Source organism: Leucoraja erinacea, unplaced genomic scaffold (assembly GCF_028641065.1).
Source record: "Leucoraja erinacea ecotype New England unplaced genomic scaffold, Leri_hhj_1 Leri_167S, whole genome shotgun sequence".
Taxonomy (NCBI): domain Eukaryota; kingdom Metazoa; phylum Chordata; class Chondrichthyes; order Rajiformes; family Rajidae; genus Leucoraja; species Leucoraja erinaceus.
This window is the reverse complement of record NW_026575979.1, coordinates 105,744-132,720: the sequence shown is the minus strand read 5'-3', so window position 1 is coordinate 132,720 and position 26,977 is coordinate 105,744. Positions and strand designations below refer to the sequence as shown.

Below are 26,977 nucleotides of genomic sequence, written 5' to 3'. Positions count from 1 at the left end.
TTTCAATCACACTGACCTGGAAAATATTGCAGTTGATATCACACCAACATGCTTCGTATTATCTTCTCATTCACCTTATACCACCAGCAATCTGAGCCAGTGCACGTTGGGCATTACTTGAGGCTACAGGGTCTCACAACACCAGGACATGAATGGGTTAACAAATGCGCCTCCACTCGTTGGTTTCGAAGAATGACCGGGGAACCTCATTGAAACGTACAGAATAGTGAGAGACTTGGATAGAGTGGATGTGGAGAGGATGTTTCCACTAGTGGGAGAGTCTAGGACTAGAGGGCACAGCCACGGAATAAAAGGACGTTCCTTTAGGACGAAGAGGAGGAATTTCTTTGGTCAGAGGGTGATGAATCTGTGGAATTCATTGCCACAGGCAGCTGTGGAGGTCAAGTCAATGGATATTTTTAAGGCAGAGATAGATAGATTCTGAAGAAGGGTCTCGACCTGAAACGTCACCCATTCCTTCTATCCATAGACGCTGCCTGTCCTGCTGAGTTACCCCAACATTTTGTATCTATCTTCAGTGTAAATCAGCATCTGCAGTTCCTTCCGACACATAGAGATTCTTGATTAGTGCGGGTGTCAGGGGTTATGGGGAGAACGCAGGAGAATGGGGTCCAGAACCAGGGGCCACACAGTTTAAGAATAAGGGGTAAGCCATTTTGAACGGAGACGAGGAAACACTTTTTCCACACAGAGAATTGTGAGTCTGTGGAATTCTCTGCCTCAGAGGGCGGTGGAGGCCGGTTCTCTGGATATTTTCAAGAGAGAGCTAGATAGGGCTCTTAAAGATAGCGGAGTCAGGGGATATGGGGAGAAGGTAGGAACGGGGTACTGATTGGGGATGATCAGCCATGATCACATTGAATGGCGGTGCTGGCTCGAAGGGCCAAATGGCCTACTCCTACACCTATTGTCTATTGACACAAAGAACTGCAGACGCTGGAATCTGGAGCAAAACACAAAATGCTGGAGGATCTCAGCGGGTCAGGCAGCACGAAGGGCCTGTTTCCACACTGTATCACTCTATGACCTGTGGCGTGGATGGAGAGGTGATGTTTCGGGTCGGCAACTGTTTAATTTCAGTCTGAAGGCGGCTCTGAGTGCTGCCCGAGGTCTCTGTCAACGTTCTCACTCACATTGTGGGGGACTTTCTTGTACTTGTGTATAGAGGCTTCTGTTACTCCCAGACTGACGGGGAAGATCCCCTCGGGTATCAGAGAGGCCCAGGCTTCTGCTTTCACCCGGGACAGCTCATTTTCAGCAGCAGCCGACTCCTTCACGCCAGCAGTTTCCAGCGGTGCGGAACTCTGCTCCTCCTGGGCTGCAGGCTGTCCTTCTTCACGCTGCTGGCCCCGTGGTCTCTGCCACTGCTGTATATCCACAGACAGCTCTTGGCTGAGCAGGAGCACCAGGGTCCCTTCAGCCCGCAGCACTCTGTGTAAAAAGGCCACCGCAATCATTAGACAACAGACAGTAGACAATAGGTGCAGGAGGAGGCCATTCGGCCCTTCGAGACAGTACCGCCATTCAATGTGATCATGGCTGATCATCCACAATCAGTACCCCGTTCCTGCCTTCCCCCCATATCCCCTGACTCCGCTATCTTTAAAAGCCCTATCCAGCTCTCTCTTGAAAGTATCCAGAGAACCGGCCTCCACCGCCCTCTGAGGCAGAGAATTCCAGACACCACTCTCTGTGTGAAAAAGTGTTGCCTCGTCTCAGTTCTAAATGGCTTACTCCTTATTCTTAAACTGTGTGGCCCCTGGTTCTGGACTCCCCCAACGTCGAGAACATGTTTCCTGCCTCTAGTGCGTCTAAGCCCTTAACAATCTTATATGTTTAAATGAGAAACCCCTCACATCCTTCTAAACTCCAGAGAGTACAAGCCCAGCTGCCCCATTCTCTCAGCATATGATAGTCCCGCCATCCCGGGAATTAGACAACCCAGCGGTAAGAATATTCAATATTAACTTCTCTAACTTCAAGCAACCCTTGCTTTCTCCTCCTCTCTCTCTCTCTCCATTCCTCCCCCTTCCCTAGTTCTCCCAACAGTCTGACTGTCCTCCTGATTAAAATGTTGAATAGTCACCATCCCCTATCGAACAGCGATTCCACATTTTTCTTGATCTTTGCCCCCTTTTGAACTCTCGTCTTGGCACCTTACCGTTGTTCCATATCTCACGTTGTGGCTCTGCCCTGACCCACAGCCACAGAATAGAAGGACCATCCTTTAGGAAGGAGATGAGGAGGAATTTCTTTGATCAGAGGATGGTGGGTGAATCTGTGGAATTCATTGCCACATGCGGCTGTGGAGGCCAAGTCAATGGATATTTTTAAGGCAGGGATAGATAGATTCTGAAGAAGGATCTCGACCCATTCCTTCTCAGTAGAGATGCTGTCTGTCCCGCTGAGTTACTTCAGCATTTTGTGTCTATCCTTTGGTGTAAACTAGTATCTGCAGTCCCTTCTTACACATATCAGAAACTGTAGTTTAGTTTAGAGAGTACAGAAACAGGCCCTTCGGTCTACTGAGTCCGCATCCACCATCGATCCACGCACACTAACACCATCAAACTAAGGACTATTTACAATTTTACAGAAATCCTCTAATCCAACTGCATGCAATACTCCTAATGTGACCTGAGCAAAATTCTGCACAGCTGCATCAGGGCTTCCTGACTTGTACTCAATGCCCTTAGCAATGAAGGCAAGCCTTCTTCATTACCCTAGCTCCAGGGAGAAATACAGCAGGCTCGGACTTTATTCCTTGGAGTGCAGGGGGCGGGGTGATCTTATAGAGGTGTATGAAATCATGAGGGGAATAGATTAGATATACAGAGTATCCAGAGTAGAAGAATCAAGAACCAGAGGATATAGGTTATCCTATGGAGGCGAAAGTTTTAATCAGAACCTGAGCAGTAACACAGAGGGTGGTGGGTGTATGGAACGAGCTGCCAGAGGTAGTTGAGGCAGATACTCTCACAAAATTTGCACAGGTATTGAGGGAGTGCTATTGAGGGAGTGCAGCGCAGGTTCACAAGGTTAATTCCCGGGATGGCGGGACTGCCATATGCTGAGACAATGCAGCGGCTGGGCTTGTATACTCTGTATACTCAGGAATGGGGTACTGATTGGGGATGATCAGCCATGATCACATTGAATGGCGATGCTGGCTCGATGGGCCAAATGGCCTACACCTGCACCTATTGAATGAACACTAGAGGTCACCAAACACTGATTTTTGAAGCATGATCCATTCAGTTTGAAGTAAATACAAGGAACTGCAGATACATATTTATAAATTAAAATACGGAATGCTGGAGTTCTCAGCAGGTAGACAAAATTGCTGGAGAAACTCAGCGGGTGCAGCAGCATCTATGAAGTGAAGGAGATAGGCAACGTTTCGAGCCGAAACCCTTGGTCTCACCGATGTAGATCAGGTGATATCTTGAGCAGCGGATGCAATAGATAGAAACATAGAAAATATGTGCAGGAGTAGGCCATTCGGCCCTTCGAGCCTGCACCGCCATTCAATATGATCATGGCTGATCATCCAACTCAGTATCCCGTACCTGCCTTCTCCCCATACCCCCTGATCCCTTTAGCCACAACGGCCACATCTAACTCCCTCTTAAATATAGCCAATGAACTGGCCTCAACTACCTTCTGTGGCAGAGAGTTCCACAGATTCACCACTCTCTGTGTGAAAAATGTTTTTTCTCATTTCGGTCCTAAAAGACTTCCTTCTTATCCTTAAACTGTGACCCCTTGTCCTGGATTTCCCCAACATCGGGAATTAATGGTTTAGAGCAGTGGTTCCCAACGTGAGGCGTACGCCCCACAGGGGGGCAATTTGATTTTTAAGGGGGGCAATTGAGCGCAACTGAGGAGGTCTGGGTCCAAATTTCCGATTTTTATTTTTTTGGATTTTCCATCAGGTAAACATATGTAGTTTATGTTTCAGATGTTATTTTGAGTAAATAATTTTTTGGGGGTAAAAAAGGTCTTTATTGTGTAGTTATTACATAATCACCGCGCCATCGCTCTTCATGCACGTCGCACAAAGCGCGCGAGGTCATGGGAGAACCTTATTTATTGAACCATGTTCTTTTGAAGCTTGTGTAAACCAAGGTATTGAAATGATAAGAATTATATATCACCACATGGGGGGGCAGGGGGCATCAGGATTTTAGAGGTGATTAGGTGGGGCATGGCCAAAAAAAGGTTGGTAACCACTGGTTTAGAGGGATATGGGCCAAATGCAGGCAGGTGGGACGAGTGTAGATGGGGCATCTTGGCCAGTGTGGGCAAGTTGGGCCAAAGGGTCTGTTTCCATGCTGTATGAGTCTATGACTCAAAGATTAGTTTGCATGGGACTACCTATTTACATTCTACACAATATTATTGTGCCAGACATATTGCATCTTCATGGACAGTGACCAGTTTGAATGCTTTCGTCCACATGAACCGTGCAGACCAGCATGGTACAGAACTGGAAGGGAACATTCATGCTCCAATACTTGGGGCTTAGATAAGACCAGGAACCAAATAATAGCATACACACAGTGGAGGAAGCTGATGGGGAAAGAAACTCAGCAACCAAACCAAAGCACAATAAGCACCCAAAGGAATGTGTATGAAAGAATGACCCATTCCTTCGATCCATAGATGCTGCCTCACCCGCTGAGTTTCGCCAGCAGTTTTGTCTACCTTCGAAAGAACTGCAGAGCCAACAAGATCATGGGAGACCCCTTCCACCCCAGCAACTGTTCCAGCAGCTACGTTCAGGCAAACGCCTCCGTTGCCATGCTGTGAAAACAGAGAGGATGAGAAGGAGTTTCTTCCGAGAGGCCATTAGGACTGTAAACTCCTATCTCTCCAGGGACTAACTTTACTGAACCATTTTACTATTGTGTGGTGTCTTTTTAAAATTGCTGTTTTTTTCCTTTTTCTTCCCTCTCACAAATATGTAATATGTGAATATATTAGACAAGGCATGGTGTGGATAATGTTGTGGATAATGAAGTAGATTTTCAAAGTCTACAGTCAAAGTCTACAGAGAGATTTAGGCCATTTGGAAGAGTGGGCTGAAAGATGGCAGATGGAGTTTAATGCTGATAAGTGTGAGGTGCTACACCTTGGCAGGACAAATCAAAATAGGACGTACATGGTAAATGGTAGCGAATTGAGGAATGCAGTTGAACAGAGGGATCTAGGAATAACAGTGCATAATTCTCTGAAGGTGGAATCTCATGTAGATAGGGTAGTAAAGAAAGCTTTTGGTGTGCTGGCCTTTATAAATCAGAGCATTGAGTATAGAAGTTGGGATGTAATGTTAAAATTGTACAAGGCGTTGGTGAGGCCAATTCTGGAGTATGGTGTAAAATTTTGGTCGCCTAATTATAGGAAAGATGTCAACAAAATAGAGAGAGTACAGAGGAGATTTCCTAGAATGTTGCCTGGGTTTCAGCACCTAAGTTACAGAGAAAGGTTGAACAAGTTAGGTCTTTATTCTTTGGAGCGCAGAAGGTTAAGGGGGGACTTTATAGAGGTCTTTAAAATTATGAGAGGGATAGACAGAGTTGACGGGGATAAGCTTTTTCCATTTTGAGAGTAGAGAAGATTCAAACAAGGGGACATGATTGGAGAATTAAGGGACAAAAGTTTAGGGGTAACATGAGGGGGAACTTCTTTACTCAGAGAGTGGTAGCGGTGTGGAATGAGCTTCCAGTGGAAGTGGTGGAGGCAGGTTTGTTTTTTTCATTTAAAAATAAATTGGATAAGTATATGGACGGGAAAGGAATGGAGGGTTATGGTCTGAGTGCAGGTAGATGGGACTAGGTGAGAGTAAGTGTTCGGCACGGACTAGAAGGGCCGAGATGGTCTGTTTTCGTGCAGTAATTGTTATATGGTTATACGGTTATATGATTCTGTTCCATTCTGTTTGTAGTTTGTTTGTTTGATTTTTGCATAATTTGCGAGCATTGCCACTTTTCATTTCACTGCACATATCGTATGAGTATGTGACAAATAAACTTGACTTGAGATGCTGGTTTACACCGAACATAGACACAAATGTTGGAGTAACTCAGCAGGACAGACAGCACCTCTGGAGAAAAGGAATGGGTGACGTTTTGGGTTGGGACATTATTCAGAGTCAGGGGAGAGGAAGACTAGAGATATGGAAGAGCAGCGTCTGCTTTGATCTGTCGTTTTCACACCTTACCCTTCCATATCTCTCAGCTTCCTCTCCTGACCCTCAATCCGAAGAAGGGGCTCAACACGAAACGTCACCTATTCCTTCTCTCCAGACAATAGACAATAGGTGCAGGAGTAGGCCATTCAGCCCTTCAAGCCAGCACCGCCATTCAATGTGATCATGGCTGATCATCCCCAATCAGTACCCCGTTCCTGCCTTTCTCCCCATATCCCTTTACTCCGCTATTTTTAAGAACACTATCTAGCTCTCTCTTGAAAGCATCCAGAGAACCTGCCTCCACCGCCCTCTGAGGCAGAGAATTCCAAACTCACCACTCTCTGTGAGAAAAAGTGTTTCCTCGTCTCCGTTCTAAATGGCTTACTCCTTATTCTTAAACTGTGGCCCCTGGTTCTGGACTCCCCCAACATCGGGAACATGTTTCCTGCCTCTAGCGTGTCCAAGCCCTTAACAATCTTATATGTTTCTATGAGATTCCTTCTCATCCTTCTAAACTCCAGAGTGTACAAGCCCAGCTGCTCCATTCTCTCAGCATATGACAGTCCCGCCATCCCGGGAATTAACCTTGTAAACCTACGCTGCACTCCCTCAATAGCAAGCTGCCTGACCCACTGAGTCACTCCAGCATTTTGTATCTATCGAATGAATAGCTGGTAGCTTCGAAGACATCTCTTAAGTGAGAAAAGATCAGAGTAGATTATTTGAACAACTGAAAGCTACAGAAATCACCTACCTCACCATTTCTTTGAGGATATAGGGCATCATTGCTTTTGTGTCATGAGTAATCTTGAACTTCTTCCCGAATGGAATATCGCAGATGAGTACGTCAATGCTTTCATCAAGTAGAGGTAATTCTGAAACACACAGATCTGTAGTCAGAATTACAAAAAAATTAAAGAAATAATTCTGTAGCCCACCAAGGTGGCGTGGTGGTGCAGCGGTAGAGTTGCTGCCTTACAGCTCCAGAGACCCAGGTTCGATCCTGACCTAGGGTGCTGTCTGTACGGAGTTTGTACGTTCTCCCCGTGACCGCGTGGGTTTTTTCCGGATGCTCCGGTTTACTCTCGCACTCCTAAGACATACAGATTTGTAGGTTAGTTGGCTTGGTATAAATGTAAAAAAGCTAAGGAGCTGATTGTGGACTTTAGAAGGGCTCAACGCGCCACTGGGGATAAATGGGACTAATGTGGACAGGGTGAGCAGCTTTAAATACCTGGGAGTCCACATCACAGAGGATCTGACATGGACAACACACACTGCTGCACTGGTGAGTAAGGCAAGGCAGCGCCTTTACCACCTCAGGCAGCTGAGGAAATTCAGAGTCTCTCTGAGGATCCTCCAGTGCTTCTACTCTGGGGCTGCAGAAAGCATCTTGTCCGGCAACATCTCGATCTGGTTTTGGAACAGCTCTGCCCAGGACAGGAAGGCTCTGCATAGAGTAGTGTGTTCGGCCGAACGCACTATGGGAACTACACTCACCCCCCTGCAGGAACTATACACCAGGAGGTGCATTAGGGGACCAAAACTAAAACTAAACTTAAAGCTAAATCTACTACAGATTACCAGTCCATTTTGAGTTTCCTTTAAGGGGGTAGATACAAAACGTGAAAGTCAACTTTGTATTCTGTTTTGAACAGGTTTGCTTTAAACAATCAGACTGCACTTTATTAAGTGTCCATGTGAAAGGAAAATGATCTAGCAATGTAACTATAAGATCAAGGCTTCCTTACGGAGGGAGGCAAGACCACAGAAGTCATTTATCACACACTCGCTGGCACCAAATGAACTTTTAATAAATGATCTTACCGCCCCAGCTTATTATGGTGTCAACACAACTCATGTTGTCAAGACAACAAGCTCTCGCTCAATGTCAGCAAGACGAAGGAGCTAATTACTGACTTCAGGAGACGAGCCGATGTATATGCCTTAATCAGCAACAACAATGTCGGAATGGAGATGATCGAGAGCTTCAAGTTCCTGGGTGTTAACGTCACCAACAAAGGTGGTAGATCTGTGGAATTCAATGCCACAGAAGACTATGGAGGCCACGTCCATGGATATTTTTAAGGCAGAGATAGGTAGATTCTTGATTAGTGTAGGTGTCAGGGGTTATGGGGAGAAGTCATGCAGGTGCAGCAGGCAGTGAAGAAAGCGAATGGTATAGAAACATAGAAATTAGGTGCAGGAGTAGGCCATTCGGCCCTTCGAGCCTGCACCGCCATTCAATATGATCATGGCTGATCATCCAACTCAGTATCCCGTACCTGCCTTCTCTCCATACCCCCTGATCCCCTTAGCCACAAGGGCCACATCTAACTCCCTCTTAAATATAGCCAATGAACTGGCTATATGTTGGCATTCATAGCAAAAGGATTTTGAGTATAGGAGCAGGGAGGTTCTACTGCAGTTGTGCAGGGTCTTGGTGAGACCACACCTGTAGTATTGCGTACAGTTTTGGTCTCCAAATCTGAGGAAAGACATTCTTGCCATAGAGGGAGTACAGAGAAGGTTCACCAGACTGATTCCTGGGATGTCAGGACTTTCATATGAAGAAAGACTGGATAGACTTGGTTTATACTCGCTAGAATTTAGAAGATTGAGGGGGGATCTTATAGAAACTTACAAAATTCTTAAGGGGTTGGACAGGCTAGATGCAGGAAGATTGTTTCAGATGTTGGGGAAGTCCAGGACAAGGGGTCACAGTTTAAGGATAAAGGGGAAATCCTTTGGGACCGAGATGAGAAAAACATTTTTCACACAGAGAGTGGTGAATCTCTGGAACTCTCTGCCACAGAAGGTAGTTGAGGCCAGTTCATTGGCTATATTTAAGAGGGAGTTAGATGTGGCCCTTGTGGTTAAAAGGATCAGGGGGTACGGAGAGAAGGCAGGTACGGGATACTGAGTTGGATGATCAGCCATGATCATATTGAATGGCGGTGCAGGCTCGAAGGGCCGAATGGCCTACTCCTGCACCTATTTTCTATGTTTTTATGGCAGGAGAATGGGGTTAGGAGGGAGAGATAGAGCAGCCGTGAGTGGATGGCGGAGTAGACTTGATGGGCCGAATGATCTAATTCCACTATTCCTTATGACCTGATGAACATAATCAAAGATGTTTGTCAGCCTGGTCTTTCTGTCTCTCACATTGGGCAAAAGATACAAAGTTGGCTCCATTTATATTTCACGCTGCTTTGGCAAGGCCAGCGGGATAACCAAGAATGAGTCGCTCCCTGCCCACCCTCATAGAAGTGTGAAAACACACACCTCCAGATTCAGAGGTAGGCAAAAATGCTGGAGAAACTCAGCGGGTGAGGCAGCATCTATGGAGAGAAGGAATAGGCGACGTTTCGAGTCGAGACCCTTCTTCAGACTGATGTCGGGGGGGGGCTGAGCCACCGGGAGATCAGGTTGGTTAGTAAGAACTGAGCGGAGGTGTTGGGCGAAGTGATCGCCAAGCCTGCACTTGATCTCGCCAATGCAGAGCAGTAGAACACCCGGATGCAGTAGATGAGGTTGGAGGAAGTGCAGGTGAACCTCTGCCTCACCTGGAAAGACTGCTTGGGTCCTTGGATGGAGTCAAGGGGGGTGGTAAAGCGACAAGTGTAGCATTTCCTGCGGGAAAGTGCCCGGGGAGGGGGTGGTTTGGGTGGGAAGGGACGCATTGACCCGAGAATAACGGAGGGAACGGTCTCTGCGGAAAGCAGAAAGGGGAGGAGATGGGAAGATGTGGCAGGGATACTTTCTTCCCAGCTGTTAACGGGCAACTGAACCATCCTATCACAGCCAGAGAACAGTCCTGAACTACAACCGTTGATCAGACTTTATTGACTTTACCTTGCACTAAACATTATTCCCTTATCCCGCATCTGTACACTGTGAGCGGCTCGATTGTAATCATGTATTGTCTTTCCGCTGGCTGATGAACACGCAACAAAAGCTTTTCACTGTACCTCGGTACACGTGACCATAAACTAAACCAAAACTGAAACAAAAGCTTGAAAGCACGAACCACCAGATTCAGGAACCGCTTTCCCCTGCGATCATCAGATTACTGAACAGACCTCTCATAAGCTGCAGGAGTAGTCCCCGTCTTCCAACTGACCTCACGGCAGTCCTTGCACTTTTTTATCTGCACTTTCCCTGTAATTGTAACACTCGATTCTGCACTCTGCTATTTTACTCTTTACACCACCAGTTCTACTTCAGTATGGCTTGATTATACTCATGTCGAGTATGAGTTGACTGGAGAGCATGCAAAGTGTTTCACTTTGCCGTGGAGATTCAATAGACAATAGGTGCAGGAGTAGACCATTCGGCCCTTTAAGCCAGCACCGCCATTCAATGTGATCATGGCTGATCATCCCCAATCAGTACCCCGTTACTGCCTTGTCCCCATATCCCCTGACTCCGCTATCTTTAAGAGCCCTATCTAGCTCTCTCTTGAATGGCGGTGCTGGTTCGAAGGGCCGAATGGCCTACTCCTGCACCTATTGACTATTGTCTATTGTCATATGAGCTGATAAATTATTACGCCCATGAAATTTTTCCTTACAATTGCACTGGAATGGAAAGCATTGCCTGCTGTGAATATTTTGACCCTGAACTAGAGGTGAATCAAAAGTCCTTCCACACATACAATTCACATTTCCATTTAAATCAATCATTCATGTGGTTCATCCAGAAATATGAACAAGATGAATGCATCAAAGGAAGCTCTGTCTGTTTGTCCGTCTATCTATCTATCTATCTATCTATCTATCTATCTATCTATCTATCTATCTATCTGTCTATCTATCTATGAAGGAACTGCAGATGCTGGAAAATTGAAGGTACACAAAAAAGCTGGAGAAACTCAGCGGGTGCAGTAGCATCTATGGAACGAAGGAAATAAGCAACGATTCGGGCCGAAACGTTGCCTATTTCCTTCGCTCCACAGATGCTGCTGCACCCGCTGAGTTTCTCCAGCTTTTTTATCTATCTATCTATCTATCTATCTATCTATCTATCTATCTATCTATCTATCTATCTATCTATCTATCTGTCTGTCTGTCTGTCTGTCTGTCTGTCTGTCTGTCTGTCTGTCTGTCTGTCTATCTATCTGTCTATCTATCTATCTATCTATCTATCTATCTATCTATCCATCCATCCATCCATCCATCCATCCATCCATCCGTCTATCTATCTTACCATAATACAGAGATCTCTGCGGTTATCTATGTGAAGATGGTGCCTGCCTGTGATGCTGTAAGCAGCACAACAGAAAATAATCAAATATTGTCATTCTGAGCTCACCTGTCACAGATTATTATGTTTACATATCGTGCTGTGCTGCTGCAAGTAAGAATGTCATTGTTCTATCTGGGACATATGACAATAAAACACTCTTGACCCTTGAAATATCACAGTACATTTCCGCCACAAACTATACGCATTTATTGCAGAGATGAATAGTAACAATTTTCCCCCAGCAAAGCCCTGGGGAGCTGCTGCTTTGATTGTGAGAGCACCTCATTACCTGTGACAGAAGCTCTTGTTAAGTCAATATTGCTCTCCAGCTTGGCAAAGCACACGTTAACAGATGCCATCTGCAACTGCGAGGCGGTGTTGTCGATTCCGTGATAATAGGCGTTCTGAGGGAAACAAGAAAATAATATGGGAGCTGCCCCAGGATAAATTGGCTCGTTCTGCAAGCAGGACAGGTTTCCACCGAGATTGTTGGACAAAATACAACTTGTCTCCTTCAAATACCTCTCGGTAGAAGAAAAATATCATTTACAAGCCCAGCTATCTAACGGTACATCAGAATGGTTCGAGCTGTATGCTCAAGCATTTACCCTCCAGATGGACAAACATCTGGTGGATGATCAGTTCCTCATTATAACAGAGATGTTCAGAAGATGGGGTGAATCCAGGGACGGGCGAGTTATTGGTGAAGCAAGATCGGGTGTGACGGGGCTAAGTGCACTGCAGTTCTGAAGAATGAGTGTATCTGATTGACTTACAGGACCTATAGGGGCTGCACAGTGGCTCAGCAGTAGAGTTGCTGCCTTACAGCGCCAGAGACCCAGGTTCGATGACGACTACGGATGCTGTCTGTGTGGAGTTTGCACCTTCTCCTTGTGACTGCGTGGGTTTTCTCTGGGTGCTCCGGTTTCCTCCCACACTCCAAAGTACAGGTTAATTGGTTTCTGTAAATTGGATAGAAATATAGAAACATAGAACATAGGTGCAGGAGGAGGCCGTTCGGCCCTTTGTGCCAGCGCCGCCATTCAATGTGATCACGGCTGATCGTCCCCAATCAACAACCCGTGCCTGCCTTCTCCCCATATCCCTTGATTCCACTACCCCTAGAGCTCTATCTAACTCTCTTTTAAATCTATCCAGTGACTTGGCCTCCACTGCCCTTTGTGGCAGGGAATTCCACAAATTCACAAATCTCTGGGTGAAAAGGTTTTTTCTCACATCAGTCCTAAATAGCCTCCCCTTTACTCTAAGGCTGTGGCCCCTGGTTCTGGATTTGTCCAACATTGGGAACATTTTTCCTGCATCTAGCTTGTCCAGTCCTTTTATAATTTTATATGTTTCTATAAGATCCCTCCCTCATCCTTCTAAAGTCCAGTGAATACAAGCCTAGTCTTTTCAATCTTTCCTCATATGACAGTCCCGCCATCCCAGGGATCAGTCTCGTGAACCTACACTGCACTGCACTGCCTCAATCACATGGATGTCCTTCCTCAAATTAGGAGACCAAAACTGTACACAATACTCCAGATGTGGTCTCACCAGAGCCCTATACAACTGCAGAAGAAAGTATAGAACAAGTATATGGGTGATCGCTGGTCGGCACAGACTCGGTTGGCTGTACCGCCTGTTTCCACAACGTATCTCAAACTAAATTAAAGATTTTGAACGGGCTGGCAGAGTAGATGCTGTTTTCCTTAGGAAGGGAAATCTAGAACTTGCAGGAATAACGTTAGTTTAAGGCATTGCTGCCTCGGACTAAGACGAGAAAAAATTAAACTATGCAGTGGTTTGTAAACTGTTAGTACTCTATCATTGAATGCTAAATAGCGTAGGTTCACGAGGTTAATTCCTGGGATGGCGGGACTGTCATATGAGCGACTGGGGTTGTATATACTGGAATTTAGATGAGCGGGTATCTTATTGAAACATATAAGATTATTAAGGGTTTAGGCACACTAGAGGCAGGAAACAAGTTCCCGATGTTGAGGGGGCCACAGTTTAAGGTTCTCTGGATGCTTTCAAGAGAGAGCTAGATAGGGCTCTTAAAAATAGCGGAGTCAGGGGATATGGGGAGAAGGCAGGAACGGGGTACTGATTGGGGATGATAAACCATGATCACATTGAATGGCCTACTCCTGCACCTATTGTCTATTATCTAATAAGGGGTAAGCCATTTAGAACGGAGATGAGGAAAAACTTTTTCACCCAGAGAGTTGTGAATCCGTGGAATTCTCTGCCTCAGAGGGCGGTGGAGGCCGGTTCTCTGGATGCTTTCAAGAGAGAGTTAGATAGAGCTCTTAAAGATAGCGGAGTCAGGCGATATGGGGAGAATGGGGTACTGATTGTGGATTGGCTACGATAAAATTCTAAATTAGACATTAGACAATAGGTGCAGCAGCAGGCCATTCGGCCCTCAGAGCCAGCACCGTCATTCAATATGGGAAGAAGGCACGAACGGTGTACTGATTCGGGATGATCAGCCATGATCACATTGAATGGCGGTGCTGGCTCGAAGGGCAGAATGGCCTACTCCTGCACCTATTGTCCATTCCTGAGATGCCTTGCATTTTGGATATTGATGGAAATGGTGGTGAGGGGCTCAGCAGGAAAGTGAATGAGCCATGATTATGGTGAATGCCAGGGGAGGATGCCTGATCTACTGTATAAGACGGTAATAATTTGAAGTTAAACCATACACCATCACAGCAGGATGTTAATGGACATGATAAAAGGAAAATGATTTGAGTTACCCACACATTCCTGGAATTGGAACACAACCGTGCCAACACATAGAGCTTGGTACATTATTTTTGTTGACACAATATAATAAAGAAATTTCCACAGAATTCCATTAATTTGTTATGCATTGCTTGAAAATGATTTTCATCTTATCTTTTAATTTGTTGTTTTGCAGTACAGCAACATATGGCGTAGCAGTTCTGAATAAATGTTAAATCCAATACTAGACCAAGTGCAGACCCGTTGGGTCTGTTCCCCCAACGTGCGGTTGTGGGGGGGGGGAGGCGGCATGCAGCGTCACACACTAACTATCCCCCAACCCCCCCCCCCCGCACTCACGCTAATTACCCCCCTTGATATATAAATATTATTATTAATTTGCTACTTTTACCCCATAACCACCCTATCTACGGACGCATAGCCCCCAACTTGCAGTCACAAATAGGGGGGGGGGGGGGGGGCGGGGTTAGAGAGTGAGGGCAGAGAGAGAAGGGGCAGAGACAGAGAGAGAGACAGAGACACAGGGAGAGGGGCAAGAGGGAGAGGGGGTGGAGAGGAGGTGAAGAGGGAGGGTGGGTGAGGAGGGAAAGGTGGGGGAGGAGGGGAGGAGAGAGAGAGAGAGGGTGAGAGTGAGGGGGAGAGAGGGGGGGTGCTGAGAGGGGGGTGATGGGGAGGGAGGAGGAGGGTGGAGGGAAGGGAGGGTAGGGTGTGTGGAAGGGAGGGGGTTTTGGGGAGGGAGGGAGGGGATGGAGGGGAAAGAGAGGAGGGGGAGGGGGGGAAGGGAGGGGGGGGGAGAGAGAGGGAGAGAGCGAGAGGGGGGGAGGGGAGGGGGAGAGAGAGGTGTGCTGAGAGGGGGGTGAGGTGAGGGGAGGGGAGGGGGAGAGGTGGGGAGCAGGGAGGGGGGGAGGAAGGGAGGGGAGGAGGGAGGGGAGAGGAGGAGAGGGGGGGAGAGAGGAGAGGGGTGGAGAGGAGAGGGGGGGGGAGGAGAGGGGAGGGAAGGGGGGGGGGAGAGGAGGGGGGAGAGAAGGGGGGGAGAGGAGGAGGGGGAGAGAAGGGGAGAGATAGAAAGGGGAGATAGAGAGAGAGAGGAGGGAGGAGAGAGAGAGAGAGAGAAAGGGAGAGAGAGGGGGGGGGAGAGAGAGAGAGAGAGAGAGAGGGATAGGGAGAGAGAGAGAGGAGGGGAGAGAGAGGAGGGGAGAGAGAGAGAGAGGGTGCCTTTTTACTTCAACCCAAACAACCATTTGCAGGCAGTGCTTTTTTCCCTCAAACTAACCATATTTTCATTTTCAAACCACATTATGGGTACTCACAGCTGTGGAGACATTTGTTCAGTGTTATTCAGAGCTCTGATTGAGGCACACCACTTGCAGAGACTGATTGAGGCACACCACTTCCTGGTTTTATAGTCCCTCCCTCTCCCTCCAGCAGGGGCAGCAGAGAGAATGGGGAATTTTGTAAAAACATTAATATCTCTGTCATTTTTCATCGACGGGAAAAATCCTCGGCACACATGCGGCGGAGGGGGGCTCTGAGCGAGGTGGCCAAAAATGACGGCCGTAGGTGGCGGCATTCTCTCGGAAATCGCAGCACAGAAGGCCAAAAGCGGTCAAGAACAGAGATTTAGTAATATATAGATAAAGACATGTAATGTAATATTCCTAAAACATTGTCAGAGGAATGTGAAGTTTTGCCTCCCATACATCAGGACCGTTAGCAAGCAGGGTGGATAATACTCACGGGCCAATCTTTGGCAGCTTCCAGTAAGATGGTGCCTAATCCACACATTGGATCCAGCACGATTGATCCGGCCTAGAATGAAATGGATTTGTCTGTTTATTCAGAGTATTGTTATCCTACAAACCCGAGGTTGCACCGAGTTAAATGCAATCCTCTGCTTCAGCTATTAATCAGCTATTTGGTTCAGCACCTTATAAAAACTGTCCAGGGTCTGACCTCCCCAGAGGAGCGTGGATGGGTGAAGCTCAACAGACTTGGTACTGGAGTTGGGCGTTTCAATGCCAGCGTGTGGAGATGGGGGCTCCCTCCACCAGAGCCCAGCTTGTGAATGCGGAGCAGAACAACAGACAGCCAACCATGTCATCTCTGGGTGCCCGCTCTACCACCCACCACATGGAGCTGTGTCAGGGCCTGGCAGACATTGACACCAACAGAGACAACAAGCTGGCTGCTCAACACCCACCCGGCTTGAGATCTAACTATTCCTTTGGTTTATGTTTCATTCGCAAGGAGAAGAAGAGGCTATTAATTTCACGTTAGAAACTACTGTCTAGAAATGTTTCATACCTGGTAGGTTTCTACTCGAGGGAACTGAGAATATAAAGCCCCTGTCCCACTTTCACCACCTAATTCACGACCTCTGCCGAGTTTGCCCTTGACTCATACTCGCAGCATGGTCGTCACAAGGTCGTAGGAGATCGTAGGAGATCGTGGCAGGCCTTGATGCTAGTCGTAGGTACCCGTGGCATCAAGTAGGTCGGGGCGTTTTTTCTAGCCTGATGAAAAATGGCCACAAGTAAAAAAGGTCGTGAATTAGGTCGTGAAAGTGGGACAGGCCCTTAACTCATGTCGGAAGGAACTGCAGATGCTAGTTAATACTGAAGATAGACACAAAATGCTGGAGTAACGCAGCGGGACAGGCAGCATGTCTGGAGAGAAGGAATGGGTGACGTTTCATAGAAACATAGAAATTAGGTGCAGGAGTAGGCCATTCGGCCCTTCGAGCCTGCACCGCCATTCAATATGATCATGGCTGATCATCCAACTCAGTATCCCGTACCTGCCTTCTCTCCATACCCCCTGATCCCCTTAGCCACAAGGGCCACATCTAACTCCCTCTTAAATATAGCCAATGAACTGGCCTCAACTACCCTCTGTGGCAGAGAGATCCAGAGATTCACCACTCTCTGTGTGAAAAAAGTTCTTCTCATCTCAGTTTTAAAGGATTTCCCCCTTATCCTTAAGCTGTGACCCCTTGTCCTGGACTTCCCTAACATCGGGAACAATCTTCCTGCATCTAGCCTGTCCAACCCCTTAAGAATTTTGTAAGTTTCTATAAGATCCCCTCTCAATCTCCTAAATTCTAGAGAGTATAAACCAAGTCTATCCAGTCTTTCTTCATAAGACAGTCCTGACATCCCAGGAATCAGTCTGGTGAACCGTCTCTGCACTCCCTCTATGGCAATAATGTCCTTCCTCAAGGACATTATTGTTCCTCAAGGACATTATTGACCCTTGTTTCGGGTCGAGAAGGGAACAATAACAGACAGGCAACCATGTCATCTCTGGGTGCCCGCTTCGCCACCCACCAAATGGAGCTGTGTCAGGGCCTGGCAGACATTGACACCAACAGAGACAACAACCTGGCTGCTCAACACCCGGCTTGAGATCTAACTATTCCTTTGGTTTATGTTTCATTCGCAAGATGAAGAAGGGAAGAAAGGACACGACCCAAAACGTCACCCATTCCTTCTCTCCAGTGATGCTGCCTGTCCCGCTGAGTTACTCCAGCATTTTGTGTCAACATCTATGGTTAATGTAGGCTTCCAGAGGCACTTGATAAATTATTGACCTGCTAGAAAAATCGAGGTTTACTTTTGTTTGAATGCTTTCTGATTTTGAATACACTGCATGAAAAGGGGGTATACACAGCAACTTCAGAAGGGATTGATTATAAATGGAGAAAAATATTGCATTTCTTAAGGGTAAGGTTACAGGGAGAAGGCAGAAGAATGGGGTTGAGAGGGAAAGATAGATCAGCCACGATTGAATGGCAGGAGAGACTCGATGGGCTGAATGGCCTAATTCTGCTCCAAAGACATGAAAAACAGAGGAAGGGACCAATTCAAGTGATTTGAAGGATCTAAACAAAAATAATGGACAGAATAGTTTCGCTCGCTATGATGTATAATTCTATAACTTCATTTCGGTATTCATTTGCCTACATTTATGATTTCATGGACTCTTCCAGTTGTTGCTTTATTTGCCAATATAAAGGGAAATGTGGACACAAGGAACTGCAGATGCTGGTTTACAAAAAAAGACACCAAGTGCTGAAGTAACTGGGCGGGCGGCACAGTGGCGTAGTGGTAGAGCTTCTGCCTCACAGCGCCAGAGACCCGGGTTTAATCCTGACTACGGGCGCTGTCTGTATGGAGGTTGTACATTCTCCCTGTGACCTGCATGTGGTTTCTCCGAGATCTTCGTTTTTCCTCCCACACTCCAAAGACGTACAGGTTTGTAGGTTAATTGGCTTGGTATGAATGTATAATTGTCCCTAGTGTGTGTAGGATAGTGTTAATGTACGGGGATCGCTGGTCGGTGCAGACTCGGTAGGCCAAATGGCCTGTTTCGCACTGTAGCTCTAAACTAAAATAAACTCAGCGGGCCAGGCAGCATCTGTGGAGAACACGGATAGGTGACGTTTCACAGAGTGCTGGAGTAACTCAGCGGGTCAGGCAGCATCTGTGGAGAACATGGATAGGTGACGTTTCACAGAGTGCTGGAGTAACTCAGCGGGTCAGGCAGCATCTATGGAGCTAAGGAAATAGGCAACGTTTCGGGCCGAAACCCGTAAGGGTTTCGGCCCGAAACGTTGCCTATTTCCAGAAGGATTTTGGCCCGAAAAGTTGCCTATTTCCTTAGCTCCATAGATGCTGCTGCACCATAACTCAGCGGGTCAGGCAGCATCTGTGGAGAAGATGGATAGGTGACGTTTCACAGAGTGCTGGGAGTAAACTCAGCGGGTCAGGCAGCATCTGTGGAGAACATGTATAGGTGACGTTTCACAGAGTGCTGGAGTAACTCAGCGGGTCAGGCAGCATCTGTGAAGAACATGGATAGGTGACGTTTCACAGAGTGCTGGAGTAACTCAGCGGGTCAGGCAGCATCTGTGGAGAACATGGATAGGTGACGTTTCACAGAGTGCTGGAGTAAATCAGGGGGTCAGGCAGCATCTCTGGAGAACATGGATAGGTGACATTTCGGGTGTGGATGTAAATCCTAAATCTTGTCTGACCTACCTGGATATCACCCAGATATGCCATGGCCCAAGCCACAGTAGATCTCAGCCCTGGATTTTTAATGTAATCCCTGCTGGCCAACGGAAGTCTAGAAGCATAAAAAACAACTTTAGTGCCACTGTACAGGTAATTAATGTGCAAAAATAAGAAATGCAAACATAAAATCATCTTGTTCCTCCATTGGTTTCTTAACAGTTCCTAATGATGTCACTAGTTTTGATACATTTGTTTGCGTGCTAAAACATGGCAACTGTCAGAACATTTTTAATTGTTCACTACTAGAAAAATGTTCTACCTTAGTATAGGAATTCCAACCACACAATGAACGTCATTTAAATGAACGTAGACCTGTAAAACAAAATCAAATCAAGCTTGGATGGAATAACATACTCAGTCTCCTTTGTTTTGAGAAGGCACAATACTACAATGCTTTAAAACCATGAACAAATAAAATTGTCGTTTAATTATATGTTCTTCTCTTTGGATTGTCACCTTGTCGTGGTGGAGAAGCTTATCTGAATATAAGGATCTGAGGAAGGACATTATTGCCATAGAGGGAGTGCAGAGACGGTTCACCAGACTTGATTCCTGGGATGTCAGGACTGTCTTATGAAGAAAGACTGGAAAGACTTGGTTTATACTCCCTAGAATTTAGAAGATTGAGAGGGGATCTTATAGAAACTTACAAAATTCTTAAGGGGTTGGACAGGCTAGATGCAGGAAGATTGTTCCCGATGTTGGGGAAGTCCAGGACAAGGGGTCACAGCTTAAGGATAAGGGGGAAATCCTTTAAAACCGAGATGAGAAGAACTTTTTTCACACAGAGAGTGGTGAATCTCTGGAAATCTCTGCCACAGAGGGTAGTTGAGGCCAGTTCATTGGCTATATTTAAGAGGGAGTTAGATGTGGCCCTTGTGGTTAAGGGGATCAGGGGGTATGGAGAGAAGGCAGGTACGGGATACTGAGTTGGATGATCAGCCATGATCATATTGAATGGCGGTGCAGGCTCGAAGGGCCGAATGGCCTACTCCTGCACCTAATTTCTATGTTTCTATGTAAGCTTGTGTGGGCCTGAGATCCTGCGAGCGATGCCGTCTGGAGCGATGCTCCTGGTAGGACCACCCATGGCGGTGAGGTCGAGGGGGAGGTCTCTGACAAAGAGCAATCCGACCAAGACCTCAACGGTGGAACAGGCGGAGGACGATGGCTGACCTTAGTGGAGCATCACAACGGCTGGGAAGGCGGATGAAGGCTGCAGCAGAAAAGGGTCTACGGTCGTCTTGGACTCCATGACCCAGATCTGTCTAAGACCGTGGGGTGGCTGTCTGTGCACCAGTCTCCCCACATTAAACAAAGTCACGCACAGGCGTCCTCCAACCCTGGAGACACCCATGGTCAGCCACGACCGAAGGGGGCCTGAGAAGAATTATATGTTAAACTACTTACAATTATTGGGAATGACTGGAGTAGGAATAGGGATTATTACAAAGGGTCTTGAAGATTCAGTGGTGACAATACTTGGAATATGAATTATATTTCTAAACTACAATCCTAATCTTAACCTCGTTATTTCTGACTGGATCTCTTCTGACTGGGGTACTGATTGGGGATGATCAGCCATGATCACATTGAATGGCGGTGCTGGCTCGAAGGGCCAAATGGCCTACTCCTGCACCTATTGTCTACTGTCTGTTGTCTAATGATTGTGGTGGCCTTTTTACACAGAGTGCTGCGGGATGAAGGGACCCTGGTGCTCCTGCTCAGCCAAGAGCTGTCTGTGGATATACAGCAGTGGCAGAGACCACGGGGCCAGCAGCGTGAAGAAGGACAGCCTGCAGTACAGGAGGAGCAGAGTTCAGCACCGGTGCTGGCTTGAAGGGCCGAATGGCCTACTCCTGCACCTATTGTCTATTGTCTATTGTGTCGTCTGTACGGTCGTGAGTCGTCTCCTCAGTCGCCCAAAGAGTCGTAGCGTCTTTCTGGTCGCCGCTGGATTTTCAACATGTTGAAAATGTTCGGCGAACTGCAACGACCTGTGACGGGTGCCGGCAGTCGCCGAAGAAGTCGCGTAAGTGGGACAGGTCCATTATTCGCCAGCTAAGGTGCTTCACGATTCAGCACAGTACTCTCCCCTACAGGAATTTTTTAAAAATCACCTAGAGTTATGAGATTGTCCCTATAACATGTTTCACTGGAATAGCTGGAGGGAAATGTAAGGTACACATTTATAATATTTTAAATCTTTAATTGAAGCTTGTGAATGAGGTAATTAAAAACAGCCGTGAGGTTTTAAGACTGCGAGAGGGGTGATTTGTCATTTTATTTTACCTCACCACAGTTGATTCACTATTTTTACTGACGCAAGTTTGCAGGACCTGATTAGGTAAAAAGATACATAACATTCTCGCCAGAGTTCCAGATAAAACATCTTTTTCCCACACTTTTATGTGGGAATATGGAATTGTTATGCTTTACATTCCATGATATATATGAGGTAGTATAACGATAAGACATACTAGCAGAATTAGGTCATTCGGCCCATCAAGTCTGCTCCACCATTCGATTTCAACACATTCTCCTGCCTTCTCTCCGTAACCTTTGACACCCTTACTGATCAATATCTGCTTTAAAAATACTCAATGACTTGGCCTCCACAGTCGTCTGTGGCAATGAATTCCACAGATTCACCACCCTCTGACTCAAGAAATTCCTCATCTCCTTTTTAAAGGTACGTCCTTTTTATTCTGAGGCCATGCCCTCTGGTCTACTGGAAACATCCTCCCCACATCCCGCTGCTCGATATTGATTTAGCCCAGTGAATTTTGATTATCTGACTGGGTTTCCGTCAGACGTACCCAAACCATTTAAAATGTTCATCTTCAGACTGGGCGGGTCAGACTCAAATTGCAGGTAATGTCTTTGTTGCTATGATTGAAGTCAATAGACAATAGACAATGGGTACAGGAGTAGGCCCTTCGAGCTTGCATCACCATTCAATGTTGTTTATGACAATGTTACAACACACATAGTGAAAGATCACTTTATTCCATAAGCAAACAGGAACATTTAAACTGCCCGCCATTCTCATCCAGCTCGGCGTGGATTGTGTGAGAGCCGGCTGACCATACTAGTGTAAAGCTGTGTAGTACCGTAATACCATGTAAAGGGTGGCATGCACATATGTGTAGTGGAGATTATAAATGGCATGGATTAACAAGGTTAATTCCCGGGATGGCGGGGCTGTCATATGCTGAGAGAATGGAGCAGCTGGGCTTGTACACTCTGGAGTTTAGAAGGATGAGAGGAGATCTCATTGAAACATGTAAGATCGTTAAGGGCTTGGGCACACTAGAGGCAGGAAACATGTTCCCGATGTTGGGAGAGTCCAGAACCAGGGGCCACAGTTTAAGAATAAGGAGTAAGCCATTTAGAACGGATACAAGGAAACACTTTTTCTCACAGAGAGTGGTGAGTCTGTGGAATTCTCTGCCTCAGAGGGCAATGGAGGCCGGTTCTCTGGATACTTTCAAGAGAGAGCTAGTTAGGGCTCTTAAAATTAGTGGAGTCAGGGGATATGGGCAGAAGGCAGGAACGGGGTACTGATTGGGGATGATCAGCCATGATCACATTGAATTGCGGTGCTGGCTCGAAGGGCCAAATGGCCTACTCCTGCACCTATTGTCTATTGTCTAGTATGGGTTAATCTACAAATGTGATTGTGGCTGATCATCCCCAATCACTACCCCGTTCCTGCCTTCTCCCCATATCCCCTGACTGCTATTTTTAAGAGCTCTATCTAACTCTCTCTTGAAAGCATCCAGAGAACCTGCCTCCACCGCATTCTGAGGCAGATAATTCCACAGACTCACAACTCTCTGTGTGAAAACGTATTTTCTCATCTCCGTTCTAAATGGCTTACCCTTATTCTTAAACTATGGCCCCTGGTTCTGGACTCCCCCAACATCAGGAACATGTTTCCTGCCTCTAGCGTGTCCAAACCCTGAATAATCCTATGTTTCAATAAGAATCCTCTCATCCTTCTAAATTCCAGAGTATACAAGCCCAGTCGCTACATTCTATTAGCACATGACAATCCCGCCATCCCGGGAATTAACCTGGTGAACCAACGCTGCACTCCCTCAATAGCAAGGATGTCCTTAAAATGTAATATTAAGTTATTATATGGTTTATTATAATTTGCTCTGAAATGGTAAAAAATATTTCACCAAGGAAAAGGGGGTCATACATTAAAGGAAATGCAGATGTGACACTTCCACAGAAAGTTCTCTTTGACGTCTCAACATTTAAACCTCAGTCATTGTGACAGGTTGACCTAACCTCCAGCTCTTACCTCCAGCATGGGGTTCCTCAGTTCAGCTTTCCAACCCATTTGTCTGCCGAGTGCAATCCCAATTGCTCTTCCTAGCTCCTGTGGAAAAACAATCAATTTATGTGGGTACACAAGAAAGACAAAGTGCTGGAATAACTCAGCAAGTGTTGCTCACCTTGGCTGTACACCTGGTTTGCACAATCTGTAGATACAAGGAACTGCAGATGCTGTTTTACAAAAAAGAGACACAAAGTAGAAACATAGATAATATGTGCAGGAGGAGGCCATTCGGCCCTTCGAGCCAGCACCGCCATTCATTGTGATCATGGCTGATCGTCCCCAATTAATAACCCGTGCCTGCCTTCTCCCCATATCCCTTGATTCCACTAGCCCCTAGAGCTCCATCTAACTCTCTCTTAAATCCATCCAGTGACTTGACCTTCACTGCCCTCTGTCGCAGGGAATTCCATAAATTCACAACTCTCTGGGTGAAAAAGCTTGTCTAGTCCTTTTATAACTTTATATGTTTCTATAAGATCCCCCCACATCCTGCAGTACTGCAGTAACTTACGGGTCAGGCAGCATCTGTAGAGAACATGGATAGGTAACATTTCACAGAGTGCTGGAGTAACTCAGCGGGTCAGGCAGCATCTGTAGAGAACATGGATAGGTGACGTTTCACAGAGTGCTGGAGTAACTCAGCGGGTCAGGCAGCATCTGTAGAGAACATGGATAGGTGACGTTTCACAGAGTGCTGGAGTAACTCAGCGGGTCAGACAGCATCTCTGTGGAGAACATGGATAACTGACAATTCACTGAGTGCTGGAGTAACTCAGCGGGTCAGGCAGCATCTGTGGAGAACACGGATAGGTGACGTTTCACAGAGTGCTGGAGTAACTCAGCGGGTCAGGCAGCATCTGTGGAGAACATGGATAGGTGACGTTTCACAGAGTGCTGGAGTAACTCAGCGGGTCAGGCAGCATCTCTGGAGAACATGGATGGATGACGTTTCGGGTTGAGACTCTTCTCAAGGCTGTAATTTCTGTGGGTAACTGATTTGAAACATATAAGATTGTCAAGGATTTAGACACGCAAGAGGCAGGAAACATGTTCCCGATGTTGGGGGAGTCCAGAACCAGGGGCCACAGTTTAAGAATAAGGAGCAAGCCATTTAGAACAGAAACGAGGAAAACACTTTTTCTCACAGAGAGTGGTGAGTCTGTGGAATTCTCTGCCTCAGAGGGCGGTGGAGGCAGGTTCTCTGGATGCTTTCAAGAGAGAGCTAGATAGGGCTCTTAAAAATAGCAGAGTCAGGGGATATGGGGAGAAGGCAGGAACGGGGTACTGATTGGGGATGATCAGCCATGATCACATTGAATGGCGGTGCTGGCTCGAAGGGCCGAATGGCCTACTCCTGCACCTATTGTCTATTGTTTCAGGGAGAGGTTGCATAGACTTGGATTGTTTTCCCTGGAAGGTCGGAGGTTGAGGAGAGATAAGTATATAAAATTATGAGAGGCAAATGTTTGGCCTACTCCTGCACCTATTGTCTATTTATTTCCCTCGAAAAGGTCCACTTACAAATGAGACAAAGTTCTCAGCTCTTCTAAATTGCACTTTCTACCACTATGAAAATGTATTAAATGTCTTGAGTGAATGAAGCCAACTTCATAGATACTTACGTTTGGGAGATTAAATAATGTAATCCACATTGAGGCAATTTCACAAACTTTTAACACAATTTGTCTAATTACTAATTACTGCCCTTGCATTCCAGTTCTAAGCATTCTTGTTCACAGTGGTTGAGCTTCCCTATCCTGGCCTGAAGGTGACACCACATTCACAGTGATGTAGTTGACCTCTCACTGTATAGAACCATAGTTGTACAGCATGGAAACAGGCCCTTCGGCACAACTTGGAATTAATTATGATATTTCAAGAATCACTAGAGTTAGGAGTGGTTCCTGAAGATTGTTACATTGCGACTAGCACCCCGCTGTACAAGAAGGGAGAAAAGCAAAAGAGCGGAAACTATAAGCAGGTTAGCCTGACTTCGGTGGTTGGTAGGATTTTAGAGTCAACTAGAATATATCGCACCCGTTGGGTCACACGGGAGGGCTGGTACCCCAGCGCATTATCCACCCCACCAATTCTAATATTGGTGGCCGGGGGGGGGGGGGGGTTGGGGCGCTAGTATGGGTGTTGGGGGCTGGGGCCTGGTTTCCAGGGGGCTGGTATGGACATTGGGGGCCAAATGGATTTTGGACTGGCAGCTCAGTCACTCAGGCCTGGTGGGCTGGCTGCTCAGTCACTCAGGCCTGGTGGGCTGGCTGCTCAGTCACTCAGGCCTGGTGGGCAGGCCTGGTGAGGCTGGCTGCTCAGTCACTCAGGCCTGGTGGGCTGGCTGCTCAGTCACTCAGGCCTGGTGGGCTGGCAGCTCAGTCACTCTGGCCTGGTGGGATGGCAGCTCAATCACTCAGGTCTGGTGGGCTGGCAGCTCAGAAACTGCCAGAAATTCTGCCCAAAACAGGTGAGAGGCTCTGTGAGAGAGAAGGGGGAGAGGGCGGAGAATCAATTTTAGACATTTTTCATCATTTTCTGCAGAGCACAGCAATAATGGAGGAAAGTCTATCCTGGCGTGGATCTCACAAGAAGCCAATGAAGGGAGGGAGAAAAATACTGGGGTGAGGTTTAATACTTGCAGGGGGAATACTTACTGATGGGCCAAAGGGACTCCTCCCGGGCTAGTACAGGTCTGATGGGCCAAAGGGGCTCTTCAAAAAAAAAAAGAATCGGTGAAATCTCAGTGAAAGGCACTTTTTTTTTACCTTTTCCTGGTTTTGGGCATTTTGGGCAAAAGAGACGTTTCTCAGCTAATAGGGGCTTATGGGCCGAAATTAGTGGTTTCAGGCAGGCCAAACAACTCATTTAATTTCATTTCCAAGCACAGGGCTGGCCAAACAACTCATTTCATTTCCATTTCCATTTCAATTTCAAGCACAGGGCAGGCCAAACAACTCATTTCATTTCATTTCCATTTCCGTTTCAAGCACGGCAGGCCAAAAAAATCATTTCATTTTCATTTCATTTCCATTTCCACTGCAGTTTCAAGCACAGGGCAGGCCAAACAGCTCATTGCATTTTCATTTCATTTTCATTTCCATTGCAGTTTCAAGCACAGGGCAGGCCAAACAGCTCGTTGCATTTTCGTTTCATTTCCATTTCCACTGTAGTTTCAAGCACAGGCCAGGCCAAAGAGCTCATTGCATTTTCATTTAATTTCCATTTCCATTGCAGTTTCAAGCACAGGACAGGCCAAACAGCTTGTTGCATTTTCGTTTCATTTCCATTTCCACTGTAGTTTCACGCACAGGCCAGGCCAAAGAGCTC

At 46.6% G+C, this 26,977-nt stretch overlaps 1 protein-coding gene across 1 annotated transcript in view; it reads right to left on the bottom strand.

Annotated features, from left to right (window-relative positions):
• Nucleotides 1-633: 633 nt before the first annotated feature.
• thumpd2 (THUMP domain containing 2) overlaps nucleotides 634-26,977 on the bottom strand; it is a 49,093-nt gene continuing 22,749 nt past the window's right edge. Inside the window, exons 4-10 of the mRNA XM_055665990.1 lie at nucleotides 23,609-23,686; nucleotides 19,553-19,605; nucleotides 19,258-19,345; nucleotides 15,956-16,027; nucleotides 11,751-11,865; nucleotides 6,969-7,089; nucleotides 634-1,452 (exon numbers count right to left, since the gene is read on the bottom strand). Coding sequence (XP_055521965.1) covers nucleotides 1,098-1,452; nucleotides 6,969-7,089; nucleotides 11,751-11,865; nucleotides 15,956-16,027; nucleotides 19,258-19,345; nucleotides 19,553-19,605; nucleotides 23,609-23,686 — 882 coding nt within the window. The 3' untranslated portion in view covers nucleotides 634-1,097. The remainder of the gene's footprint in view (nucleotides 1,453-6,968; nucleotides 7,090-11,750; nucleotides 11,866-15,955; nucleotides 16,028-19,257; nucleotides 19,346-19,552; nucleotides 19,606-23,608; nucleotides 23,687-26,977) is intronic.